The 27100-nt window shown below is 50.4% G+C and overlaps 1 protein-coding gene across 1 annotated transcript in view; it reads left to right on the forward strand.

Annotated features, from left to right (window-relative positions):
• The window catches only part of LOC144486993 (RING finger protein 112-like), a gene marked incomplete at its 3' end in the record, with an annotated part of 76428 nt that overhangs the window by 17172 nt on the left and 32156 nt on the right, over nt 1–27100 (forward strand). Inside the window, exons 2-7 of the mRNA XM_078205031.1 lie at nt 9608–9811; nt 10924–11061; nt 14684–14788; nt 15025–15075; nt 15708–15764; nt 25045–25131. Coding sequence (XP_078061157.1) covers nt 9611–9811; nt 10924–11061; nt 14684–14788; nt 15025–15075; nt 15708–15764; nt 25045–25131 — 639 coding nt within the window. The remainder of the gene's footprint in view (nt 1–9607; nt 9812–10923; nt 11062–14683; nt 14789–15024; nt 15076–15707; nt 15765–25044; nt 25132–27100) is intronic.

The raw sequence follows: 27100 nt of genomic DNA on the forward strand, positions 1-27100 counted from the left end.
TTTTCTCTTTCCTGCTGTGTTTCACTGCCACATTCCTATCTGAGTACATTTGGTACACGTTGTTAAAAGGTGTCTGATCCTCTCACTGGTCTCATATGGTGGGTGTGGGATGGTGTTTCCAGCAGGGACCTGACCTGGACAGGGATCGACTGTGGGTGAAGGAACCATCGTGCAGCAGGATTGGGAATATCCCCATGGATTGTGTCTCCGAGCTCTGGACTGGGTGGAGATGGCCATTTAGACAATGCTGAACACTGTCAGGGAATCCTGTTGACAGGCTCAGATTAATGGGACACCGCAGCGTTGTGAGTGAAGCTGATGCACCCTGTGAGGTTGGGACACGATAAACAAGACTTACTGACTCTGGATTTTATTCAGTGTGTAACTGGACACTGGACCTTATTCGAGTGTCGATAAGGAGACAAACAGCCTCTGGGGCTGGGTGTAAAGACATGGATATTTGTTGGGGTTGATGTATGAGGGTGAAAGCCTGCAGGACTGGTTAATATTTCCCCATCACTGGGCACAATCAAACCCAGTAAGAAGTTTAACAACACCAGGTTAAAGTCCAACAGGTTTATTTTGGTAGCAAAAGCCACACAAGCTTTCGAGGCTCTGAGCCCCTTCTTCAGGTGAGTGGGAATTCTGTTCACAAACAGAACTTATAAGACACAGACTCAATTTACATGAATAATGGTTGGAATGCGAATACTTACAACTAATCCAGTCTTTAAGAAACAAAACAATGGGAGTGGAGAGAGCATCAAGACAGGCTAAAAAGATGTGTATTGTCTCCAGACAAGACAGCCAGTGAAACTCTGCAGGTCCACGCAACTGTGGGAGTTACAAATAGTGTGACATAAATTCTGATTCTAGGATCGCATGATAAAGACTCAGGAGGAAAAAAGCAGAAATATTTATGTGAAATAGTGTGACATAAACCCAATATCCCGGAGACAATACACATCTTTTTAGCCTGTCTTGATGCTCTCTCCACTCCCATTGTTTTGTTTCTTAAAGACTGGATTAGTTGTAAGTATTCGCATTCCAACCATTATTCATGTAAATTGAGTCTGTGTCTTATAAGTTCTGTTTGTGAACAGAATTCCCACTCACCTGAAGAAGGGGCTCAGAGCCTCGAAAGCTTGTGTGGCTTTTGCTACCAAATAAACCTGTTGGACTTTAACCTGGTGTTGTTAAACTTCTTACTGTGTTTACCCCAGTCCAACACCGGCATCTCCACATCATCACAATCAAACCTGCAGAATGTAGTCTTTACACTCAGTCCCAATGGAATGGGTTCCTGTTTTCCCGTAAACATGTGTCACGGAGTGAATTCCAAGCTATTGAATGTTACAAAGATAAGTTATCGCAAACCTTTGGACTGAACCACAACTTGATGACGCTGACATTTCTGGAATGAAGAATCTACTGATGACCATGAAACCATTATCGATTGTTGGAAAAACCCATCTCGTGAGGAAGGAAATCTGCCGTCCTCACCCGGTCTGGCCTTCCTGTGACTCCAGAGCCCACAGCAAATGTGGGTGACTTCAACTGCCCTCCAAGGGCAACAAGGCATGGGCAATAAACACTGGCCCAGCCAGTGACCCCCATGTGCCACTGAATAAAAACATTCACAATATCACTGGGGACTCTCTGGAACATTCACTCTCGCAGTGAGAATTTAGATCATAGAAATCATAGAAGATCATAGAAAGCCTACAGTACAGAAAGAGGCCATTCGGCCCATCGAGTCTGCACCGGCCACAATCCCACCCAGGCCCTACCCCCATATCCCTACATATTTACCCACTAATCACTCTAACCTACACATCTCAGGATTCTAAGGGGCAATTTTTAACCTGGCCAATCAACCTAACCCGCACATCTTTGGACTGTGGGAGGAAACCGGAGCACCCGGAGGAAACCCACGCAGACACGAGGAGAATGTGCAAACTCCACACAGACAGTGACCCAAGCCAGGAATCGAACCCGGGTCCCTGGAGCTGTGAAGCAGCAGTGCTAACCCACTGTGCGACCGTGCCGCCCCATTTGGACAGTGTGATCCGCTTGAGGATGGCACGGTGGCACAGTGTGGTTAGCACTGCTGCCTGACAGCGCCAGGGACCCGGGTTTGATTCCCGGCTCGGGTCACCGTCTGTGCGGAGTCTGCACGTTCTCCCCGTGTCTGCGTGGGTTTCCTCCGGGTGCTCCGGTTTCCTCCGACAGTCCAAAGAAGTGCAGGTTACGTGGATTGGCCGTGCTAAATTGCCCCTCAGTGTCAGGGGGACGAGCTAGGGTAAATGCATGGGGTAGGGGCTGGGTGGGATAGTGGTCGGTACAGACCCGATGGGCCGAATGGCCTCCTTCTGCACTGTAGGGATTCTATGATCACAGCTGTGTTGGTTCAGGTCGATCCGACTGTGTCGGTGCTGCCAGACTCGGTGATATCTGCTGTTTCCCACTTACTGCTTCCTGAGTGTGACCTGTACAAGGGAATGGCATTTGGGAATGAATGGAATAGAGTTCACACTAATTCACCAATTTCTGTCACACTCATTCTGTCTGTGCCTCTCACTCTGTCCACCATTCCGTGTCTAACTCTGCAGGTGTTTCCCTGAGCTGTCCCTTTCTGTTTCTCGAGTTCTCCCTCAGCGCCGACCCCCCCCCCCCCCCCCCCGCAGTGCGGTGCCCCCCTCAGCGCCGACGCCCCCCCCCTCCCCGCAGTGCGGCACCCCCCCTCAGCGCCGACCCCCCCCACAGTGCGGCGCCCCCCCCCCCCCGCAGTGCGGCGCCCCCCTCAGCACCGACCCCCCCCCCCCCCGCAGTGCGGTGCCCCCCTCAGCGCCAACCCCCCCCACAGTGCGGCGCCCCCCCCCCCCCGCAGTGCGGCGCCCCCCTCAGCACCGACCCCCCCCCCCCCCGCAGTGCGGCGCCCCCCTCAGCACCGACCCCCCCCCCCCCCCCCGCAGTGCGGTGCCCCCCTCAGCGCCGACCCCCCCCACAGTGCGGCGCCCCCCCCCCCGCAGTGCGGCGCCCCCCTCAGCACCGACCCCCCCCCCCCCCCCCCCGCAGTGCGGTGCCCCCCTCAGCGCCGACGCCCCCCCCCTCCCCGCAGTGCGGCACCCCCCTCAGCGCCGACCCCCCCCACAGTGCGGCGCCCCCCCCCCCCGCAGTGCGGCGCCCCCCTCAGCACCGACCCCCAGAGTGGTCCAGGCAATGCAACTGCATCTTCAGCAGGCCTGTGTAACGTTCTGCTCTGGACCGGGTGGCAGCATGGGCCTCATTTTCACAGGTCTCCCCTCGGCCTGGGGCCTCTGCACTGGCAACATCAGCCATAACCTCAGCAGGTCGCCCTTGTCCTGTGTGAACCATCCTGACAGCCTGGGCCTGTTGTCAAAGAGCCCAGGGATGTCTGACTGCCTCAGCACGTTGCTGTCTTGGACACTCCCTGGGTGGCGTGCATAATGATTATCCAGTGGTCACATACGATTTGTACGTGGAGGGAATTGAAACCTTTTGGTTAATGAATGGTTGCCCCTCATCTCACGGGATCGCAGGGCGGTGTGTGTCCCATCCACTGCCCCCTTGGGGCATTCTGACAATGGTAGCGAAACCTGCAGCCTGGGCCTCCTGCTGACCCTGTCCCAACATCAAAGTGGATGTCTTGGCCTACCCGGGTGAACAAGGCATCTGTCACCTGGCGAAAACATCTGTGGACTGAGAGATTCCACCAAGGTTGCCATTGGGTGCTTGACATGACCCTGTCATGTAGAAGTTAAGGGCTGGCGTCACCTTTGCTTCTACTGGCAATGGGTGGCTGCACTGCCACTCAGGTGCCAGGTGTGCGAGCACCTGCACAGGTTCTGGACCGTGTCCTTGGATAGGCGGAGCCAGCAATGGCACATGACCTCTGACTGCCCCTCGAAAGATGTCCCGGTCTAGTATTGCCTCGGCCTTCGCATCCTCCTTCTCCTGTGGGAAACTGCTCTCCCACCTCATGGTCATCAGCGGCAGCCCCTTCCTGGGGGCCTGCCACTGGCTGCTCCTGGAGTGACCTCCCAAGCCCTTCACAACCTTCCTCCTCATCAGCCGTCACCATGATGGCCAGCTCGAAATCAATCAGTCCGAGATCCATTCTGCATGGTGGGGGTTAGAGAGAGAGAGATTGATGGATACATGTCATTGCTTACAGCTACCCCGCTGCCCCCCCCCCCCACCCACTGCATCCCTCACTGGGACCAGTACCCCCACCTGGTGCCATTCGTCACCTGATTAGGTTGTCTGCCATTGGCATCATGAACACAGCAGGCAGGGAGAGCATGCAGGTTGGTGTGCGGGCGTGACCATTGTGCCCCCTTGAGCCATTGCCACGATTGCAACTACAGCATACCCTTCCAGTCAGGTCAGGGACATGGGGGCAGGGGACCACACCTGGAACAATGTAACAATGCAATGGCTGCAGACAGCAGCATCACCAGCACTCAGCACAGGATCCAGCAGGATTAAAGAAAATCCCAAGGCTTTTTATACATATATAAAGAGCCAGAGGGTTGGCCCACTCAAGGACAGGGGAGGGAACCTATGCGTGGAGCCAGAGGAAACGGTTCAGGTATTAAATGAGTACTTTGCGTCAGTATTCACCAAAGAGAGGGACTTGGTGGATGATGAGTCTGGGAAAGGATGTGTAGATAGTTTGAGTCATGTTGAGATCAATAAGGAGGAGGTATTGGGGTTCTTGAGAAACATTAAGGTCGACAAGTCCCCAGGGCCTGATGGGATATACCCCAGAATACTGAGAGAGGCAAGGGAGGAAATTGCTGGGGCCTGGAGAGAAATCTTTGTGTCCTCACTGGCTACAGGGGAGGTCCCAGAGGATTGGAGAATAGCCAATGTTGTTCCTTTGTTTAAGAGGGGTAGCAAGAATAATCCAGGTAATTACAGGCCGGTGAGCCTTGCATCAGTGGTAGGGAAATTATTGGAGAGGATTCTTCGAGACAGGATTTATTCCCACTTGGAAATAAATGGACGTATTAGTGAGAGGCAACATGGTTTTGTGAAGGGGAGGTCGTGTCTCACTAACTTGATCGAGTTTTTTGAGGAAGTGACGAAGATGATTGATGAAGGTAGGGCAGTGGCTGTTGTCTACATGGACTTCAGGAAGACCTTTGACAAGGTCCCTCATGGCAGACTGGTGCAGAAGGTACAGTCGCATGGGATCAGAGGTGAGCTGGCAAGGTGGATACAAAACTGGCTCAGTCATTGAAGACAGAGGGTAGCAGTGGAAGGGTGTGTTTCTGAATGGAGGGCTGTGACAAGTGGTGTTCCTCAGGGATCAGTGCTGGGACCTTTACTGTTTGTAAAATATATATATAAAACTGTTTGATTAGTAAGTTTGCGGATGACACAAAGGTTGGTGGAATGATCTGGAGGTTGATATATATGAGCATGAAAGCCTGCAGAGCTGGATAATATTTCCCCATGACTGTGCACAATCAACACAGCTATCGAATGTAACAAAGGTAAGTTATCATAAACCTTTGGACTGAACCACAACTTGATCACACAATATCACCGGGAACTTTATGGGACATTCACTCTCCCTGTGAGAATTTGGACTGTGAGAATTTGGAGTGTGAGAGTTGATCAGAGCTGTGTTTGTTCAGGGTGATCTTACTGTGTCGGTGCTGCCAGACTAGGTGATATCTGCTGTTTCCCACTTACTGCTTCCTGAGTGTGACCTGTACAAGGTAATGGCATTTGGGAATGAATGGAATAGAGTTCACACTAATTCACCAAGTTTTGTTACTCTCATTCTGTCTGTGTGTCTCTCTCTCCACCGTTCCGTGTCTAACTCTGCAGGTGTTTCCCTGAGCTCTCCCTTTGTGTTTCTCGAGTTCTGTCTCTGCATTACTTCCCTGCATTCACCCAACAGGGCAGGAGGTGCATTGACATCAATGTCAATGCTTTAAGATGATTTATTCCACAGTTTGATACTGCCTCCGTATTGATCCCCTGACAGCATGGTGTTCCCTCAACACTGACCCTCATTTTCCCCCTCTGGGACCAGGTACTGGCCCTCTGGCTGTGCGGCGAACACTCAGGGGCTCCCCCAGCACTGACCCATCCACAGCATGGTGTTCCCTCAGCACTGACCCTCATTTTCCCCCTCTGGGACCAGGTGTCACAGTGCGTTAGATACGCTGTCCTTTCCCCCTCTGGGACCGGATATCACAGTGCGTTAGATACACTGTCCTTTCCCCCTCTGGGACCGGGTGTCACAGTGCGTTCGATACACTGTCCTTTCCCCCTCTGGGACCGGGTGTCACAGTGCGTTCGATACACTGTCCTTTCCCCCTCTGGGACCGGGTGTCACAGTGCGTTCGATACACTGTCCTTTCCCCCTCTGGGACCGGGTGTCACAGTGCGTTAGATACACTGTCCTTTCCCCCTCTGGGACCGGGTGTCACAGTGCGTTCGATACACTGTCCTTTCCCCCTCTGGGACCGCGTGTCACAGTGCGTTAGATACACTATCCTTTCCCCTCTGGGACCAGGTGTCACAGTGCGTTAGATACACTGTCCTTTCCCCCTCTGGGACCGGGTGTCACAGTGCGTTAATGAATACTTTACCTCGGTATTCACGGTGGAAAGGGATCTGGGTGGTTGTACTGCTGGTTTGCGGTGGACAGAAAGGATCGAGCATGTGGACATAAAGAAAGAGGATGTGTTGGAACTATTGAATGGCATCAAGGTTGGTAAGTCGCTGGGACCGGATGGGATGTACCCCAGGTTACTGTGGGAGGCGAGGGAGGAGATTGCGGAGCCTTTGGTGATGATCTTTGCATCGTCGATGGAGACGGGAGAGGTTCCGGAGGATTGGAGGATTGCAGATGTGGTCCCTATATTCAAGAAAGGGAACAGGGACAGCCCGGGAAATTACCGACCGGTGAGTCTAACCTCAGTGGTTGGTAAGTTGATGGAGAGGATCCTGAGAGACAGGATTTATGATCATCGAGAGAAGTTTAGTATGATCAAAAGTAGTCAGCACGGCTTTGTCAAGGGCAGGTCGTGCCTTACGAGCCTGGTTGAGTTCTTTGAAAATGTGACCAAACACATTGACGAAGGAAGAGCGGTGGATGTGGTCTATATGGACTTCAGCAAGGCGTTCGATAAGTTCCCCCATGCAAGACTTCTTGAGAAAGTGAGAGGACATGGGATCCAAGGGGCTGTTGCCTTGTGGATCCAGAACTGGCTTGCCTGCAGAAGGCAGAGAGTGGCTGTGGAGGGGTCTTTCTCTGCATGGAGGTCAGTGACCAGTGGAGTGCCCCAGGGATCTGTTCTGGGACCCTTGCTGTTTGTCATTTTCATAAATGACCTGGATGAGGAAGTGGAGGGATGGGTTGGTAAGTTTGCTGACGACACCAAGGTAGGTGGTGTTGTGGATAGTTTGGAGGGATGTCAGAAGTTGCAGCGAGACATATATAGAATGCAAGACTGGGCGGAGAAGTGGCAGATGGACTTCAACCCGGATAAGTGTGTAGTGATCCATTTTGGCAGATCCAATGGGATGAAGCAGCAGTATAATATGAAGGGTACCATTCTTAGCAGTGTAGAGGATCAGAAGGACCTTGGGGTCCGGGTCCATAGGACTCTTAAATCGGCCTCGCAGGTGGAGAATGCGGTCAAGAAGGCGTACGGCGTACTAGCCTTCATTAATCGAGGGATTGAGTTTAGGAGTCGGGAGATAATGCTGCAGCTTTATAGGACCCTGGTTAGACCCCACTTGGAGTACTGCGCGCAGTTCTGGTCACCTCATTACAGGAAAGATGTTGAAGCCATTGAAAGGGTTCAGAGGAGATTTACAAGGATGTTGCCTGGATTGGGGGGCATGCCTTATGAGGATAGGTTGAGGGAGCTTGGTCTCTTCTCCCTGGAGAGACGAAGGATGAGAGGTGACCTGATAGAGGTTTACAAGATGTTGAGAGGTCTGGATAGGGTAGACTCTCAGAGGCTATTTCCAAGGGCTGAAATGGTTGCTACGAGAGGACACAGGTTTAAGGTGCTGGGGGGTAGGTACAGAGGAGATGTCAGGGGTAAGTTTTTCACTCAGAGGGTGGTGGGTGAGTGGAATCGGCTGACGTCGGTGGTGGTGGAGGGAAACTCGTTGGGGTCTTTTAAGAGACTTCTGGATGAGTACATGGGATTTAATGGGATTGAGGGCTATAGATATGCCTAGAGGTAGGGATATGATCAGCGCAACTTGTGGGCCGAAGGGCCTGTTTGTGCTGTGGCTTTCTATGTTCTATGTTAGATACACTGTCCTTTCCCCCTCTGGGACCGGGTGTCACAGTGCGTTCGATACACTGTCCTTTCCCCCTCTGGGACCGGGTGTCACAGTGCGTTAGATACACTATCCTTTCCCCTCTGGGACCGGGTGTCACAGTGCGTTAGATACACTGCCCTTTCCCCGTGGGACCTGGTGGCAAAGTTTGTTAGATGCATTGTCCTTTCCACTGATTTGATGCTGCGTTGTTATTTTGTGTCCTTGTCCCTCTGTGTTCTGATGGGATGTTTGTGCCTGAGATTTTGCTGGAATAATATTTGTTCTTCGAGTCATAGATGTTTGCAGCTTGGAAACAGGCCCAACTTGTCCAAGCCTCCCAGTTTTTACCAGGAAGCTAGTCCCAATTTCCCACATTTGGCCCATATCCCTCTCTACCCATCGTACCCATGTAACTATCTCCGTGCTTTTTAAAAGACAAAATTGTACCCGCCTCTACTACTGCCTCTGGCAGCTCGTTCCAGACACTCACCACCCTCTATGTGAAGAAATTGCCCCTCTGGACACTTTTGTATCTCTCCCCTCTCACCTTAAGCCTATGCCCTCTAGTTTTAGACTCCCCTACCTTTGGGAAAAGATACTGACTATCGAGCTGATCTGTGCCCCTCATTATTTTATAGACCCCTATAAGATCACCCCTCAGCCTCCTACGCTCCAGGGGAAAAAGTCCCAGTCTATCCAGCCTCTCCTTATAACTCAATCCATCAAGTCCCGGTAGCATCCTAGTAAATCTTTTCTGCACTCTTTCTAGTTTAATAATATCCTTTCTATAATAGGGTGACCAGAACTGCACACAGCATTCCAAGTGTGGCCTTACCAATGTCTTGTACAACTTCAACAAGACGTCCCAACTCCTGTGTTCAATGTTCTGACCGATGAAACCAAGCATGCCGAATGCCTTCTTCACCACTCTGTCCACCCGTGACTCCACTTTCAAGGAACTATGAACCTGTACCCCCGAGATCTCTTTGTTCTGTAACTCTCCCCAACGCCCTACCATTAACTGAGTAAGTCCTGCCCTGGTTCGATCGACCAAAATGCATCACCTCGCATTTATCTAAATTAAGCTCCATCTGCCATTCGTCAGCCCACTGGCCCAACTGATCAAGATCCTGCTGCAATCCGAGATAACCTTCCTCACTGTCCACTATGCCACCAATCTTGGTGTCATCTGCAAACTTACTAACCATGCCTCCTAAATTCCCATGCAAATCATTAATATAAAATACAAGTAACAGTGGACCCTCTGTTCTGTTTGAAGGAAATGGGCTCAGCCATTGGAGAAGCCTTGCAACTGGTGGAGTTTGTCAATGAGTCGATTTGTGTCAATGATGATGTTTTAAGTAGTTGCCTTTTAAACAAGGCTGTGGAGGACCTGCCGGTTTGTCTGGTTTCCATCATCGGTGAAGAGAGAACGGGGAAATCATTCTTACTCAACTATCTCCTTCGCAGACTGAAGAATCTGGTCAGTAATCACCACTTATCAATATCAGTTATAACAGAAATGACCTTTACTTGCTTATCAAAGCTCACTGTCTTGTATTTATTTTAGTAAATGAATCCTCAAAGCTTTTGGCTTGTTCAATCTCTGAGTCTCTCCCTCCAGTCCAATTCCTGTCCTTGTTTGTCTCCCAGGATCTTTAATGCCTGAATGTGTCACCCTGTACCTCTATGTGGGGAGGTGATGGCCTTGTGGTATGATCGCTAGACTATTAATCCTGAAACTCTGCTAATGTTTTGGGGATCTGGGTTCAAATCCCGCCCACGGCAGATGGTGGAATTTGAATTCAATTAAAAAAATCTGGATTTAAGAATCTGATGACCCATTGTGGGAAAAACCTATCTGGTTCACTAATGTCCTTCAGGGAAGGAAATCTGCTGTCCTTACCCTGGTCTGGACTACATGTCACTCCAGAGCCACAGCAATATGGTTGACTCTCAACAAAACTCTAAACTCTGGTCAGCCAGCAACACCCATGTACCACAAATAAATAAAAATAACCTCCAAACCCTCATCAACTCTCTCCCTCCATCGCCAATTTCTCTCTTTCTCTCCCACCCTCTCCAATCCCTCGGCCTTTCTCTCCCTCCCTGTCCAATCCCTCAGCCTTTCTGTCCTTCCATCTCCAATCCCTCGGTCTTTCTATCCCTCCATCTCAACTGCCCTCTGAACAAGGGCAAGGAGGGATGGGCAATAAATGCTGGTCAGCCAGCAATGCCCATGTGCCATGAGTGAGTAAAAATAACCTTAAAACCCTCACCAACTCTCTCCCTCCATCTCCAATCTCTCCATTTCAATTCCCGAACCATCTCTGTCTTTCTCCATCCCTCTCCAATCCCTCACTCTTTCTCTCTTCAATCCCCCGCTCTTCCTCTCTCTCTCTCTCTCTCCAATCTCTTGCTCTTTCTTGCCCCTTCTCTCTAATCCCCCTCTCTCTCTCTATCTCTCTCTCCAATCCCTCGCGCTCTCTCTCTATCTCTATCTTGGAGATATTCTGCTCCCAGGAAGTGAAGAAAGACTCGGGAAGACGGCTGTGAAGATTGAGCCTATTTTAATCTCCTGTCCAATTCCCTCAGGATGGCGGTTACCAGGATTGGATGGGAGCAGAAGATGAAGATCTGCAAGGATTCGCATGCAGGCCTGGAATAAACAGCACAACCCAGGGTGTCTTTATCTGGAACAAACCCTTCCTGATGGACACACAGCAGGGAAAGGTAGGTGAGAGCTCGATTGTCTCTCTGTTACACTCTGTCACTCTGTACCTTTCCTGATGGACACAGAGCAGGGTAAGGTAGGTGAGAGCTCGATTGTCTCTCTCTCTGTAACACACTCTCACTCTGTACCTTTCCCGATGGACACAGAGCAGGGTAAGGTAGGTGAGAGCTCGATTGTCTCTCTGTAACACACTCTCACTCTGTACCTTTCCTGATGGACACAGAGCAGGGTAAGGTAGGTGAGAGCTCGATTGTCTCTCTGTAACACACTCTCACTCTGTACCTTTCCTGATGGACACAGAGCAGGGTAAGGTAGGTGAGAGCTCGATTCCATTTTGGTAGGTCAAATGGGATGAAGGAGTACAATATAAAGGGAAAGAGTCTTAGTACTGTAGAGGATCAGAAGGACCTTGGGGTCCGGTTCCATAGGTCTCTAAAATTGGCCCCGCAGGTGGAGGAGGTGGTTAAGAAGGCGTATGGTGTGCTGGCCTTTATCAATCGAGGGATTGAGTTTAGGAGTCCGGGGATAATGATGCAGCTTTATAAGATCCTCGTCAGACCCCACTTGGAGTACTGTGCTCAGTTCTGGTCACCTCATTACAGGAAGGATGTGGAAAAGATTGAAAGGGTGCAGAGGCGATTTACAAGGATGTTGCCTGGATTGAGTGGCATGCCCTATGAGGATAGGCTGAGGGAGCTCAGTCTTTTCTCCTTGGAGAGACGTAGGATGAGAGGAGACCTAATAGAGATATATAAGATGTTGAGAGGCATAGATCGGGTGGACTCTCAGAGACTTTTTCCCAGGGTGGAAATGTCTGCTACGAGAGGACACAGGTTTAAGGTGCTGGGGGGTAGGTACAGGGGAAATGTTAGGGGGAAGTTTTTCACACAGAGGGTGGTGGGCGAGTGGAATCGGCTGCCGTCAGTGGTGGTGGAGGCAAACTCAATCGGGTCTTTTAAGAGACTCCTGGATGAGTACATGGAGCGTAATAGGATGGAGGGTTGTAGGTCGGCCTAGAAGGTAGGGATATGTTCGGCACAACTTGTGGGGCCGAAGGGCCTGTTTGTGCTGTAGTTTTTCTATGTTTCTATGTCTCTCTGTATCACTCCCTCACTTTGTACCTTTGTTTATGCCACTCTGCCTGAGAGCATTGGAGTGGAGGGGCGATGCGCTGCCATTCTGTCTGAGATCGGTGGGCGAAAGCTGGTAAGGCAGCTCCGATCGGTCAGGGTGGCGGGGGTGTGAGGTGAACTGTTGAGGGGGCCATGTCCGTGGGGGCCAAGGGTCGGCAGTATCTCACCCAGGAGGGATGTGGCAGGGGAACTGCAATCTATCATTGTTTTTCTGCGCAGTCGGAGGCTCTGATCGGAGCCGCCGGGTTTCGGGCCCGTCAAGTCCCTCCCACAGGCTTCTGCAGCGCAATCCGGAATCGCTGATATTTGTTCAGGCAGAATGCGTGTGGGGGAGCCTCAGAACGGGACACAGAGTCGGACCTGAAACATTCTCAGGTTCAAGCCTGCCCAGCACTTAGAATCAAAATGGTAAAATAGTGGCCAAAGAGAATCACCTTTTTGGCAAAGTCTGCTCACTGGGATTGCTGGGACTGGTGTTGTATAAGTCGTGCCATCGTCAGCACTGTGGCACTGGGTGACCACAGGATTCATGGGTGCTGGTGTCGGTTGTGGTTCAGGCTGCAGGTCGGGTATGGGGGCTGACGGTGTGGTGACTTGAAAGAAAGGCGGTGGGAATCCCCACACGTGTGGTACAGATGGATTGGGAAAGGAACCGTCAGTGTTGGGGCTTTGTTATATGTACGGGAAGGTTGGACCCCAAAGGTTCCCAATCCCATTGTGGGCGGATACCTGCTTCGCCAGGGATTGTGTCTGTTGAGCTTTGAATGCTCTGTATTCGGGTCGGAATTACATTGCTCCATGTTGCAGACATGGAGGATACGTAGAGCCACTTGGAGCTCCCTACACTGTTGTTCCAGTTTAGCAATGATCGCTCAGGCTGCCTCCCAGTCCCCAATGGCCCTATTTTCCCAAGAATAGGTTCTTTCAAGCTGTGAGTGGAATGTCTCATGTGGATGAGGTGTTCCTGCACTTTTCTCTCTTGCTTTTTCTTTAAAAGCCTGAACCTTGCAGTTTAATTGGTGAGAATGTGTAGTTTCTCTTGGAGAGAGCGGATCCCTACCGCCTGACCCCTGGAGTCTTCTCGAACTGCATGCAGCTGCAATCGCTGGGGTGAGCTTTCCAGCTTTCTTCCTCAATCCTTTGTGAATCTCTCGCCTTCAGTCTTGTGCCAGGAAACCTTCGCTCCAAAGCTGCAAAATTCTACCCATTTGGGCCATTTTTTAAAACAAATATTGTTTCGGGCCTCCGGCCAAGTATTGGACAGGATTTCCTTCCTGATCTATAAAGTACATGGGCTGTGGGGGAATTAGGTTTACTGTTTAGACAATTGCGGTGAACCCCTTGTAAAGGTAAGAACCTGTGCCCTTTCTCAACTGATCGTAAAAGAAAATGTAAAGAATATCATCTTGTGGCTCGTGCTTTGCCTGACAAAGGTCTCTCTTTCTCTGTCTCTCTTTCTCTGTCTCTCTGTCTCTCTCTGTCTCTCTCTCTCTCCCTCTGATGTGGAGATCCTGGCGTTGGACTGGGGTAAACACAGTAAGAATTCTCAAGTCTTTAACCTGGTGTTGTGAGACTTCTTTCTCTGTCTCTGTCTCTCTTTCCCTCTCTGTCTCTCCCTCTCTGGTCTGGAGGCAAACTGCTCGTGTTGCTGATGTATCCAGGAAGGTTGGATGTATCTTGGATGTATCTTGGAAGGTTGGAGAGGTGCTTTCTTCTGAGCGCTGCTCGCCGAGGTTTCTTGTAGCTGTCTGGTACCTTCCAGAATCTTCTGAGGATTTGGTCTCTCAGTGCTCAGGTCTGATTAGTTTCACATCATGTTGATGGTTTCAATGGGTGTTAATGAGTTTTAACGGTGAACCCTTTGTGTTTGTGTGCTCGATGGTTAGTTTCAGCTTCTGTTGTGCATGGAATCTTTTGTGTCACTGATGCGGGTCTGCCCCATGTATCAGTTGGTGAGTTATTTCTCAGGAAATGTATATCTGGCCTTTTCCACAGGCTGATGTGTCCTGGTGCTTCTTTGGTTTTCAGTTGTCGAAACTGGAATCTTGCAATGGGCCTGTCTCCAGACAGACTTGTCTCTGTTTGGACTGAGGCCATCCCAGCATACCTTGCTGTTGGGCCAATTTCTTGGTCAGTTTTTATGTCAGCTTGCTGTGCTTGTGTTTCTGCAGTTGGTTTCCTTTCAATGATTCTGTTTTACTCGAGCAGTTGCAAAGGGACATGGGGAAAGTGTGGGATAAAGGCAAAGATGTGATGATCATGATCAGAGTGCAGGGCAGAGCAGGCTGGAGGGCCTCAATTCCTACTCTTCCTCCAACAAGGGACAGATTAAAAGGGCCAGCACAGGATTAATATGTTGACAGGTCTGTTAAAGCTGTGTGTGAATGATGAGATGGTGTTGCCATTTTAATAGGGCAGGGAAAAACTTTACTTCGTGAAACCTGAATGACTGCAAACACTTATATCAGTTTTCACTTGTGTTCAACAGATGGCAATCTTCCTGGTGGAGACAGAAGGATACAATAGTTTAGAGCGAGAGAAAAATACCAGTATCCAACTATCAGCATTCAGCATGTTCCTGAGCTCCTACCTGGTGAGTGCATCTCTCTCTGACTTTTTATAGTCGCTGTAGATAGTCAGAGTGTCTCTCGGGGTAACGGGTCAGAGTGACAGTCGGGATAACGGACCAGGGCCACTGTTGGGGGTACAGAGTGACTCTTGGGATGTAGTATAACTTTCTGCTCGAGAATCTCCGTTTGGTCGAATCTGTGCTAATTAATGATAATTCCACTTTGTGTTTCCTTCCTCTCCCATCTTGTTATCTTTCAGATATTTAACATTGCTTCAAAGATTGACCCAACTCATTTGGAATTTTTAGAGGTTAGTTTTTACTTTTCATTCTTTCAACAGTGAATACATTTATTGTGATTCCTCTCCCATTTTTGAATAAAAGCATCTTTCTGTCCAGTTTATCAACACTGGGGGTTTGACTGAACAGGCGACTGGATTCATTCGAGGCCTTCGCATTGAATTACTTCATTTTTCCACTGCAACAAATCTTCTCATCCCCATGAAGGGCAGCGGGGAGGTCCAGGCTTCATTCCTGGTGTCTGCACTGAGTTAGTTTAATTTCTCCCAGAGTGAGACTGATTCTCACTCCCGCACAGAGCAGGAGATCACTTCTACCTGCTGAGCTGGGCCAGGCCTGGACATTGCCAGGGTTGACACAGCTCACATGAATAACCTTAGGGCAGGATGTCCTGCTCAAATCCCTGGACTAAGACTTCCAGGAACAGTCTCCCCACAGGCTCTTCTCGAAAGACAGGACAATAGATGTCCCTCTGTGGAATAAGGGCCATTCCCTTGACAGTCGGTCACACTGGGTTGACAGTCAGTGTTTGTACAACCCAGACTGAAGCATGGGATCATTGGGGTTAACGGGGTGAATGGGGGCGGAGCGAGAGAACCTTGTCACAGCGATGATTGACATCTTTTTTCTGCTTTTATTCCAGATGTTTCTGGATGTGGCGCAAAAGGTTGGAGAGGTTGTGAACTTGGATCCCATTCAGGTATCAGATCCTCCATTGTTTCATTGTCATTGAACTGTTAGGTGACAGGGAGAGAGTGGGAGAGGGGGATGGATAAAAACAGAAGCCTACTGAGGAGTCGGGGACTTGCTGACAGATAAATGTGAAATGTTTTGACACTCAAAATGCCACAATTTAGATGTTTTGGATCATTTCTGATGCAATGATTCATCATCGGGCTCTGCCCTGGAAAGGTAAGTTGACCATTTCATTAATCAGCAGTGTGTAAGCATTAACATTACAGTACCTTTCCTAACGGAGCAAGAAACCGCAGACATTCAAAGCTGTTGCAAGATGTGGTGTGAAACCTTCCTGTCCTGTTTTGGTCTGTGATTGAAATGTTCGAGGGTTAAAAACGAATCTGTTCCATTCCATTGACTGACAGACAGCACGGCAGCACAGTGGGTTAGCACTGCTACCTCATAGTGCCGTGAAACCAGATTCCATTCCAACCATGGATCACTGTTGTGTGGAATCTGCACGTTCTCCCCGTGTCTGCGTGGGTTTCCTCCAGGTGCTCCGGTTTCCTCCCACAGTCCAAAGATGTGCAAGTTAGGTGGATTGGCCGTGCTAAATCATCCCTTAGTGTCCAAAGATGTGTAGGTTAGGTGGATTGGCCATGCTAAATTGTCCCTTAGTGTCCAAAGGTGTATGGGTTTGGGAGATTAGTGAGGTCTATACATGGGTCCACGGTCTAGGATCTGGGTAAAATGCTCTTTCAGTGAGTTTGTGTGGACTCAATGGGCCGAATGGCCTTCTGCACTGTCGGGATTCTTTGATTCTGTTCTCGAGTATCTGCTTTGAAATGTGAAATGATTTGTAGAGAATTTTCTGTGATGTGGACAAAGTGTTGTCTTCGGAGAGAAAAGCAGCAAGTTGCCCACTGGTGTCACCGGCAAGATATTGATCGTATTTTCAGGCAGGTTTTTAAAAACTAAAGCTTTTCCTGAGTTTCCTGCTGTCCCCGTGGTGGTCTCACTCTGACTCATCACTCTCAGTATAACATGAACTCATCACCCGGGTGGAAGCTTCCCCAGCACTTGTCCCAAGTTCCATCGAGGAGGCTGTTCAGAAGGCTGTGCTGAGGTTTTCCGAGGGAGCACACACCAGAACGCTGAGCCCTATGCCAGTGATTTGCCTCTGGACTCAGTTATCCCTCGGCAGCTGGAGCTACAGAGACAGAGTTAGGAACATCAGGAAGGAATGTCAATGTCCCTCCATGGATTGCAAGACCGACTGGAGGAGTCCCAACGCTGTCTGTCCAAGGAGATGGTGCGAGCACTCGAGGCAGCCAGGCCAACACTGCAAGGGCTGCAGCGGAGACCTCGGTGCAGGATGTTCATTCCATTGTGGGCGATGTTTCACTCTGGGGCCTGAACTCCATGGGGCAGGGCATCAACTGTGTGGTGCAGGCACTAGTGGGCATCCATGAGTGCCAATGAAGGGGGGGGGGATTCTGAGTCTCACTCCAGCAGCCCCTCTCGGCCAAGGAGAAACCCAGGGAGTTTTGAGCAGCCTCGGAGAGGAGGACCAGCTGGTGCAGAGCCTGGGGCCTGCCACTCTGGAGGTGTCCAGCTCCTCTCCCTGTGATCCATCCAGCCCCAGCCCCGCACACCGAGGGAGAGTGACACTACCACAGCCATGCAGCTGAAAGCAGGGAGCTCTCCAGGCCTCGGTGTCCAGAGGATGTCCGCCAGGGTCACCTCAGGAGCGGGGCCTGGGAGGCAGCAACATCAGGGCTGTGCTCACACTGCCACCACGCAATCTTCATGAGCCTCAGTACCCAGCCTGGTCCCGGTCACATTGAAGCAAGAAGCTATCAGCGTGAATCCCTCCGTCCCATTCAGGCCCTTCACATCACCCGACAGCCTTCCTATCCTCGGGGTTCCCCCTCGGTGCCCTCCTTGACACCCTCCTTATCAGAGGAGATGTGCCACTTGTCCATCTCCTCCTCTGCCAGCCCCTCGCCCTGTTGCAACGTCAGGTTATGGAGGGTGCAGCATACCACAACAATGTGAGAAACTCTCTGGGTGCGATAGTGGAGGGTTCCACCTGACCAGTCCAGGCACTGGAACCATATCTTCAGGATGCTGGTTGTCTGCATCAGCATCAGCCTGATTGTAACGGGTCTCTGCTACACTCTGCCTCGGCACAGGCATCATCAGCTACATCTTCCTCCAAAGGCAGTGGAAGCAGAGTCTTTGAATATTTTTAAGGCAGAACTGGATAGATTCACCATTCGTGCAGGGGGTATAAGGTTATCGGGGGATCGGTAGGAAACAATCAGATACGATCTTACTGAATGGGGGAGCAGGGCTCAAAGGGCTGAGTGGCCTACTCTTGCTCCTCATGGCCCCTCCTGCTCCTTGTTTGTAAGGTTTGTATGTGTGGTTTGTATGTTCATATGTCAAATACCACACTTGATCTTAGTGCTCGAGTGATCTCGATCCACCAAAGACTCAGCAAGAAATGGCCGTGTTGATATTATAAACTCGAGGGAGTTCAGTCCTTTTGTGAAACAGCATCAACGTTTGGTAAAGGAGGAAACCGCAACAGAGATTGGTTTGAGACTTACTCAGCAAAGATGACAGTTGTTATTGAAGCAAAAAGCAAGGTCTGCATGATGCACAAAATAAACCCAATCGCTGGGATACTGTATGACTTGAAAATATGAAACAATTCTGTACAAACAACATTGGATCAACCTGTGAAAGTGGAAATATATTTACAAAGGGACCAAACTTTGATCCTCCCATCACCAACGTTGACAGATGATGAAGTATTTGCCGATCTCCTGCTGGGTTGAACAGTGGTGTGAACTGTACTCCTGTGTTACAGAATATGGTGGGAGAGAGTGCAGTCTATTCCAGCTCCACAGGTGGTAATAATAGTTTAAATGTCCAACTCACAAACCCACCAATTATTTACCCTTTGATACTTTCATTCCCTGCATAAAATACTCAAGATGTGGAGATGCCGGCGTTGGACTGGGGTGGGCACAGGAAGAAGTCTCACAACACCGGGTTAAAGTCCAACACGTTTATTTGGCAGACGAGCTTGTGCTAGTGTCTTGAGGACAAGCTCCTGCTACCAAATAAACCTGTTGGACTTTAACCTGGTGTTGTAAAAAACTCAAACTAGGCTTCTTTCAGTAAACACACCTTCGACTGATTTATTATCAAACAAAGTGATTGTTAAACAATTTAAAACTGGTTCACATACAAGTTGTAGTTTAGAAGTTTAATAATTTTCCCCCTTACACGCAAACACAAAACAGGACAAAACAGATGCTGTCCCTTGCAGAGTACAAAGTACAGGTACTGTTCAGGTACAGATCAGAAACCCCAAAGTATGTTATGAAGCCTGACTGGACCCCCACAGTTTCTCTCTTTCTGCTTTAGTGTGAGGAGAAGGTGTTTCACTCCAGGTGTGATTCTATGGACCCAACAGGAAGCTTTTATCAAAACAAACTTTATTTAACAACAGTGTAACTATAGCACATAAATTAGCCTAACTTTTAACAATTGAAAGACTTAAACATGACGAGATACAATTCTTCTCTTAAGTGCTGAACTAGAGTCACAGACGTTTACAGCATGGAAACAGGCCCTTCGGCCCAACTTGTCCATGCTGCCATTTTTTTTAAAACTCCGAAGCTAGTCCCAGTTGCCCGCGTTTGGCCCATATCCCTCTATACCCATCGTACCCATGTAACTATCTAAATGCTTTTTAAAAGAGAAAATTGTACCCACCTCTACTACTACCTCTGGCAGCTTGTTCCAGACACTCACCACCCTCTATGTGAAAAAATTGCCCCTCTGGACCCTTTTGTATCTCTCCCCTCTCACCTTAAACCTATGCCCTCTAGTTTTAGACTCCCCTACCTTTGGGAAAAGATATTGACTATCTAGCTGATCTGTGCCCCTCATTATTTTATAGACCTCTATAAGATCACCCCTCAGCCTCCTACGCTCCAGAGAAAAAAGTCCCAGTGTATCCAGCCTCTCCTTATAACTCAATCCATCAAGTCCCGGTAGCATCCTAGTAAATCTTTACTGCACTCTTTCTAGTTTAATAATATCCTTTCTATAATAGGGTGACCAGAATTGCACACAGTATTCCAAGTGTGGCCTTACCAATGTCTTGTACAACTTCAACAAGACGTCCCAACTCCTGTATTCAATGTTCTGACCGATGAAACCAAGCATGCCGAATGCCTTCTTCACCACTCTGTCCACCTGTGACTCTACTTTCAAGGAGCTATGAACCTGTACCCCTAGATCTCTTTGTTCTGTAACCCTCCCCAACGCCCTACCATTAACTGAGTAAGTCCTGCCCTGGTTCAATCTACCAAAATGCATCACCTCACATTTGTCTAAATTAAACTCCATCTGCCATTCGTCAGCCCATTGGCCCAATTGATCAAGATCCCGTTGCAATTGGAGATAACTTTCTTCACTGTCCACTACGCCACCAATCTTGGTGTCATCTGCAAACTTACTAACCATGCCTCCTATATTCTCATCCAAATCATTAATATAAATGGGCCCAGTGGGCCCAGCACTGATCCCTGAGGCACACCGCTGGTCACAGGCCTCCAGTTTGAAAAACTCCTCTCTACAACCACCCTCTGGCTTCTGTCAAGAAGCCTATCTCTATGGGATCCAATTCAAGCAATATTCCTTTTATGGACTTAAAATCCCACTTCAAAATTAGTTCACACCACAGGCTTACATCCTGGTACTTGGGCTGCCAGTCCTCAAGACACTTGAACACCCCTGGGGAGACAGACCGAGGGAGAGACCTATTTCTCTCAGCAGGTCCCAAACAGCAACCTCCAGAGAGAGAGAGAGGGAGAGACACCTCTTGCTTGCTTCAGGCTTATTGGTGTCATAAGTAGGCTTACATCAACACTGCAATGAAGTCACTGTGAAAATCTCTTGTCGCCACACTCTGGTGCCTGTTCGGGTACACTGAGGGAGAATTTAACATGACCAATGCAGCTAACCAGCTTGGTGGGAGGAAACTGGAGCACCCGGAGGAAACCCACGCAAACACGGGGAGAAGGTGCAAATTCCACACAGACAGTGACCTGAGCCGTGAATTGAACCTGGGTCCCTCCCTCTCGATGTCACTCTGTGTGTCTCTCTGTCTACCTGTCTCTGTCTCTCTCTGTCTACCTGTCTCTGTCTCTCTCTCTCTGTCTACCTGTCTCTGTCTCTCTCTGTCTACCTGTCTCTGTCTCTCTCTCTCTGTCTACCTGTCTCTGTCTCTCTCTCTGTGTCTACCTGTCTCTGTCTCTCTCTGTCTACCTGTCTCTGTCTCTCTCTCTCTGTCGACCTGTCTCTGTCTCTCTCTCTGTCTACCTGTCTCTGTCTCTCTCTGTCTAGCTGTCTCTGTCTCTCTCTGTCGACTTGTCTCTGTCTCTCTCTGTCGACCTGTCTCTGTCTCTCTCTGTCGACCTGTCTCTGTCTCTCTCTGTCTACCTGTCTCCGTCTCTCTCTGCCTACCTGTCTCTGTCTCTCTCTGTCTACCTGTCTCTGTCTCTCTCTGTCTACCTGTCTCTGTCTCTCTCTGTCTACCTGTCTCTGTCTCTCTCTGTCTACCTGTCTCTGTCTCTCTCTGTCTACCTGTCTCTGTCACTCTCTGTCTACCTGTCCCTGTCTCTCTCTCTGTCTACCTGTCTCTGTCTCTCTCTGTCTACCTGTCTCTCTCTGTCTACCTGTCTCTGTCTCTCTCTCTGTCGACCTGTCTCTGTCTCTCTCTCTGTCGACCTGTCTCTGTCTCTCTCTCTGTCTACCTGTCTCTGTCTCTCTCTTTCTACCTGTCTCTCTCTCTCTCTGCCTACCTGTCTCTGTCTCTCTCTGTCTACCTGTCTCTGTCTCTCTCTGTCTACCTGTCTCTGTCTCTCTCTGTCTACCTGTCTCTGTCTCTCTCTGTCTACCTGTCTCTCTCTCTGTCTCTCTCTGTCTACCTGTCTCTGTCTCTCTCTGTCTACCTGTCTCTCTCTCTCTCTGCCTACCTGTCTCTGTCTCTCTCTGTCTACCTGTCTCTGTCTCTCTCTCTGTCGACCTGTCTCTGTCTCTCTCTCTGTCTACCTGTCTCTGTCTCTCTCTTTCTACCTGTCTCTCTCTCTCTCTGCCTACCTGTCTCTGTCTCTCTCTGTCTACCTGTCTCTGTCTCTCTCTGTCTACCTGTCTCTGTCTCTCTCTGCCTACCTGTCTCTGTCTCTCTCTGTCTACCTGTCTCTGTCTCTGTCTCTCTCTGTCTACCTGTCTCTGTCTCTCTCTGTCTACCTGTCTCTGTCTCTCTCTGTCTACCTGTCTCTGTCACTCTCTGTCTACCTGTCCCTGTCTCTCTCTCTGTCTACCTGTCTCTGTCTCTCTCTGTCTACCTGTCTCTGTCTCTCTCTGTCTACCTGTCTCTGTCTCTCTCTCTGTCGACCTGTCTCTGTCTCTCTCTCTGTCGACCTGTCTCTGTCTCTCTCTCTGTCTACCTGTCTCTGTCTCTCTCTTTCTACCTGTCTCTCTCTCTCTCTGCCTACCTGTCTCTGTCTACCTGTCTCTCTCTGTCTACCTGTCTCTGTCTCTCTCTGTCTACCTGTCTCTGTCTCTCTCTGTCTACCTGTCTCTCTCTCTGTCTACCTGTCTCTGTCTCTCTCTGTCTACCTGTCTCTGTCTCTCTCTGTCTACCTGTCCCTGTCTCTCTCTCTGTCTACCTGTCTCTGTCTCTCTCTGTCGACCTGTCTCTGTCTCTCTCTGTCGACCTCTCTCTGTCTCTCTCTGTCTACCTGTCTCTCTCTCTGTCTACCTGTCTCTGTCTCTCTCTGTCTACCTGTCTCTGTCTCTCTCTGTCTACCTGTCCCTGTCTCTCTCTGTCGACCTGTCTCTGTCTCTCTCTGTCGACCTCTCTCTGTCTCTCTCTGTCTACCTGTCTCTGTCTTTCTCTGTCTACCTGTCCCTGTCTCTCTCTGTCTACCTGTCTCTCTCTCTGTCTACCTGTCTTTGTCTCTCTCTGTCTACCTGTCTCTGTCTTTCTCTGTCTACCTGTCCCTGTCTCTCTCTGTCGACCTGTCTCTGTCTCTCTCTGTCTACCTGTCTCTGTCTCTCTCTGTCTACCTGTCTCTGTCTTTCTCTGTCTACCTGTCCCTGTCTCTCTCTGTCGACCTGTCTCTGTCTCTCTCTGTCTACCTGTCCCTGTCTCTCTCTGTCGACCTGTCTCTGTCTCTCTCTGTCGACCTGTCTCTGTCTCTCTCTCTGTCTACCTGTCTCTGTCTCTCTCTGTCGACCTGTCCCTGTCTCTCTCTGTCGACTTGTCTCTCTCTGTCGACCTGTCTCTGTCTCTCTCTCTGTCTACCTGTCTCTGTCTCTCTCTGTCGACCTGTCTCTGTCTCTCTCTCTCCCCCAATCTCTGGCTGGAATTCTCCCAAAGAAAATTCTAAGTGTTGACTTTGTGGGAAAACTGGAGTAATTCCTGCTGTTTTTTTCAGTGGGAGTTCACACTGGAATCTCCCTCACTCTGTGCACTGCAGAGGCCACAGTGTGAATATCATTAGATATCAGAGGGTGAGGCCTATTCCCACTGGAGAGGCTGAAATCAGTGTGCTGAGTGGGACCACTGTACCTGGGCTGATCTGTCAATGCTGAGATTGGTGTCTCTGTCTCTCTCTGTCGACCTGTCTCTGTCTCTCTCTGCCTACCTGTCTCTGTCTCTCTCTGTCGACCTGTCTCTGTCTCTCTCTCTGTCTACCTGTCCCTGTCTCTCTCTCTGTCTACCTGTCTCTGTCTCTCTCTGTCGACCTGTCTCTGTCTCTCTCTCTGCCTACCTGTCTCTGTCTCTCTCTGTCGACCTGTCTCTGTCTCTCTCTCTGTCTACCTGTCCCTGTCTCTCTCTGTCGACCTGTCTCTGTCTCTCTCTGTCGACCTGTCTCTGTCTACCTGTCTCTGTCTCTCTCTGTCGACCTGTCCCTGTCTCTCTCTGTCGACCTGTCTCTCTCTCTGTCGACCTGTCTCTGTCTCTCTCTCTGTCTACCTGTCTCTGTCTCTCTCTGTCGACCTGTCTCTGTCTCTCTCTCTCCCCCAATCTCTGGCTGGAATTCTCCCAAAGAAAATTCTAAGTGTTGACTTTGTGGGAAAACTGGAGTAATTCCTGCTGTTTTTCTCAGTGGGAGTTCACACTGGAATCTCCCTCACTCTGTGCACTGCAGAGGCCACAGTGTGAATATCATTAGATATCAGAGGGTGAGGCCTATTCCCACTGGAGAGGCTGAAATCAGTGTGCTGAGTGGGACCACTGTGCCTGGGCTGATCTGTCAATGCTGAGATTGGTCCGTGTGCAGCGGCCCCACACTGACACCCTCCTGATTGTGAGCCAGCCCCGTGACCCACGCAATGTCGGTCCTCCATGGCCTGACCGCTGACCATCTGGGCCCAGTCCCAACCCCCCGCCCCCACCCCTGCAGTCCTGCCCCCACACCCCCCGCCCCCACCCCTGCAGTCCTGCCCCCAAACCCCCCGCCCCCGCCCCCTGCAGTCCTGCCCCCAAACCCCCCGCCCACAAAATCGCTGGTCTCCCTCCCGCCTCCACTGATCCCGAAGCAGAGTGTCAGCGGGACAGCCCCAACTCCCACCCATTGGCCCACCCGGCCCAGTCTCGAAGCCCTGTCCCCTCGGCCCAGCCCCACACCTGATGGGCAGTGCCACGGTGCCCCCTGGGCATTGTATGTTCCTTCCTTGCCAGGGGGCACAGGCTGGCAGTGCCAAGGTGCCGATGCCCAGGGGGGCACCCCCCCCCCCCCCCCCGCCATCTGAGAAGCCCCGATTGTCCCCCCCACTTCTCTCCAGCGGGGTCAGGCCGCGAGTTACCCGAAAGTGAGGAGTTACTGTAATCCCCGCTGCAGTGAACCTCTTTGAGGGGGGGAGGGAGAGGCTGGGGGTCACGCAGAGTTCAGTCCCAGACCTGATAATTTAAATTGTATTAATGCGTATTGCAATGATTTCCCTGCCTCCAGGCCAATTTCCAGCGACACCAGCTCCGCACCGGTGCTGGGAGACGCGAGCGGGGCGCGAACCCTGTGAATGACTGCAGGGAGATGGGAGAAATGCTGCCTCTGTCTCTCCCTCACCACGTACACATTCTCTCTCTCACACACTCCCTTTTTTACACTCTCCAGAGTTTTCGATGCGGATAACGATAGTTCTTTGCTTCCCTGCAAAAAATGATCTTTCCGCATATTTTAACTGTCTGTTTCCTCTTGGATCAGCATTTGGATATCCTAGTCCGTGACTGTGATGGAAATTCCATGCATGGAAAAGCGGCTGGCAGGACATACCTGGAGGCAACTCTACAGGTAAAGCTGCTGTTAGATATGGGGTTACTGAGTAATAGTGTCATCAGGAGAGATACAGTCAGGAACACAGGGCGCTGGGGGAGAGGGGTTACTGAGTGACAGTGTGAGGGAGCTGGATTAACATCAGTACAGATACAGTCAGTAACACAGGGTGCTGGGGGAGAGGGGTTACTGAGTGACAGTGTGAGGGAGCTGGATTAACATCAGTACAGATACAGTCAGTAACACAGGGTGCTGGGGGAGAGGGGTTACTGAGTGACAGTGTGAGGGAGCAGGATTAACATCAGTACAGATACAGTCAGTAACACAGGGTGCTGGGGGAGAGGGGTTACTGAGTGAGAGTGTGAGGGAGCTGGATTAACATCAGTACAGATACAGTCAGTAACACAGGGTGCTGTGGGAGAGGGGTTACTGAGTGACAGTGTGAGGGAGCTGGATTAACATCAGTACAGATACAGTCAGTAACACAGGGTGCTGGGGGAGGGGGGTTACTGAGTGACAGTGTGAGGGAGCTGGATTAACATCAGTAGAGATACAGTCAGTAACACAGGGTGCTGGGGGAGAGGGGTGACTGAGTGACAGTGTGAGGGAGCTGGATTAACATCAGTACAGATACAGTCAGTAACACAGGGTGCTGGGGGAGAGGGGTGACTGAGTGACAGTGTGAGGGAGCTGGATTAACATCAGTACAGATACAGTCAGTAACACAGGGTGCTGGGGGAGAGGGGTTACTGAGTGACAGTGTGAGGGAGCTGGATTAACATCAGTAGAGATACAGTCAGTAACACAGGGTGCTGGGGGAGAGGGGTGACTGAGTGACAGTGTGAGGGAGCTGGATTAACATCAGTACAGATACAGTCAGTAACACAGGGTGCTGGGGGAGAGGGGTGACTGAGTGACAGTGTGAGGGAGCTGGATTAACATCAGTACAGATACAGTCAGTAACACAGGGTGCTGGGGGAGAGGGGTTACTGAGTGACAGTGTGACGGAGCTGGATTAACATCAGTAGAGATACAGTCAGTAACACAGGGTGCTGGGGGAGAGGGGTGACTGAGTGACAGTGTGAGGGAGCTGGATTAACATCAGTACAGATACAGTCAGTAACACAGGGTGCTGGGGGAGAGGGGTTACTGAGTGACAGTGTGAGGGAGCTGGATTAACATCAGTACAGATACAGTCAGTAACACAGGGTGCTGGGGGAGAGGGGTGACTGAGTGACAGTGTGAGGGAGCTGGATTAACATCAGTACAGATACAGTCAGTAACACAGGGTGCTGGGGGAGAGGGGTTACTGAGTGACAGTGTGAGGGAGCTGGATTAACATCAGTAGAGATACAGTCAGTAACACAGGGTGCTGGGGGAGAGGGGTGACTGAGTGACAGTGTGAGGGAGCTGGATTAACATCAGTACAGATACAGTCAGTAACACAGGGTGCTGGGGGAGAGGGGTGACTGAGTGACAGTGTGAGGGAGCTGGATTAACATCAGTAGAGATACAGTCAGTAACACAGGGTGCTGGGGGAGAGGGGTTACTGAGTGACAGTGTGAGGGAGCTGGATTAACATCAGTACAGATACAGTCAGTAACACAGGGTGCTGGGGGAGAGGGGTTACTGAGTGACAGTGTGAGGGAGCTGGATTAACATCAGTACAGATACAGTCAGTAACACAGGGTGCTGGGGGAGAGAGAGGGGTTACTGAGTGACAGTGTGAGGGAGCTGGATTAACATCAGTACAGATACAGTCAGTAACACAGGGTGTTGGGGGAGAGAGAGGGGTTACTGAGTGACAGTGTGAGGGAGCTGGATTAACATCAGTACAGATACAGTCAGTAACACAGGGTGCTGGGGGAGAGGGGTTACTGAGTGAGAGTGTGAGGGAGCTGGATTAACATCAGTACAGATACAGTCAGTAACACAGGGTGCTGGGGGAGAGTGGTTACTGAGTGACAGTGTGAGGGAGCTGGATTAA

This window comes from Mustelus asterias, unplaced genomic scaffold (assembly GCF_964213995.1).
Source record: "Mustelus asterias unplaced genomic scaffold, sMusAst1.hap1.1 HAP1_SCAFFOLD_550, whole genome shotgun sequence".
In the NCBI taxonomy this organism is placed as follows: Eukaryota; Metazoa; Chordata; class Chondrichthyes; order Carcharhiniformes; family Triakidae; genus Mustelus; species Mustelus asterias.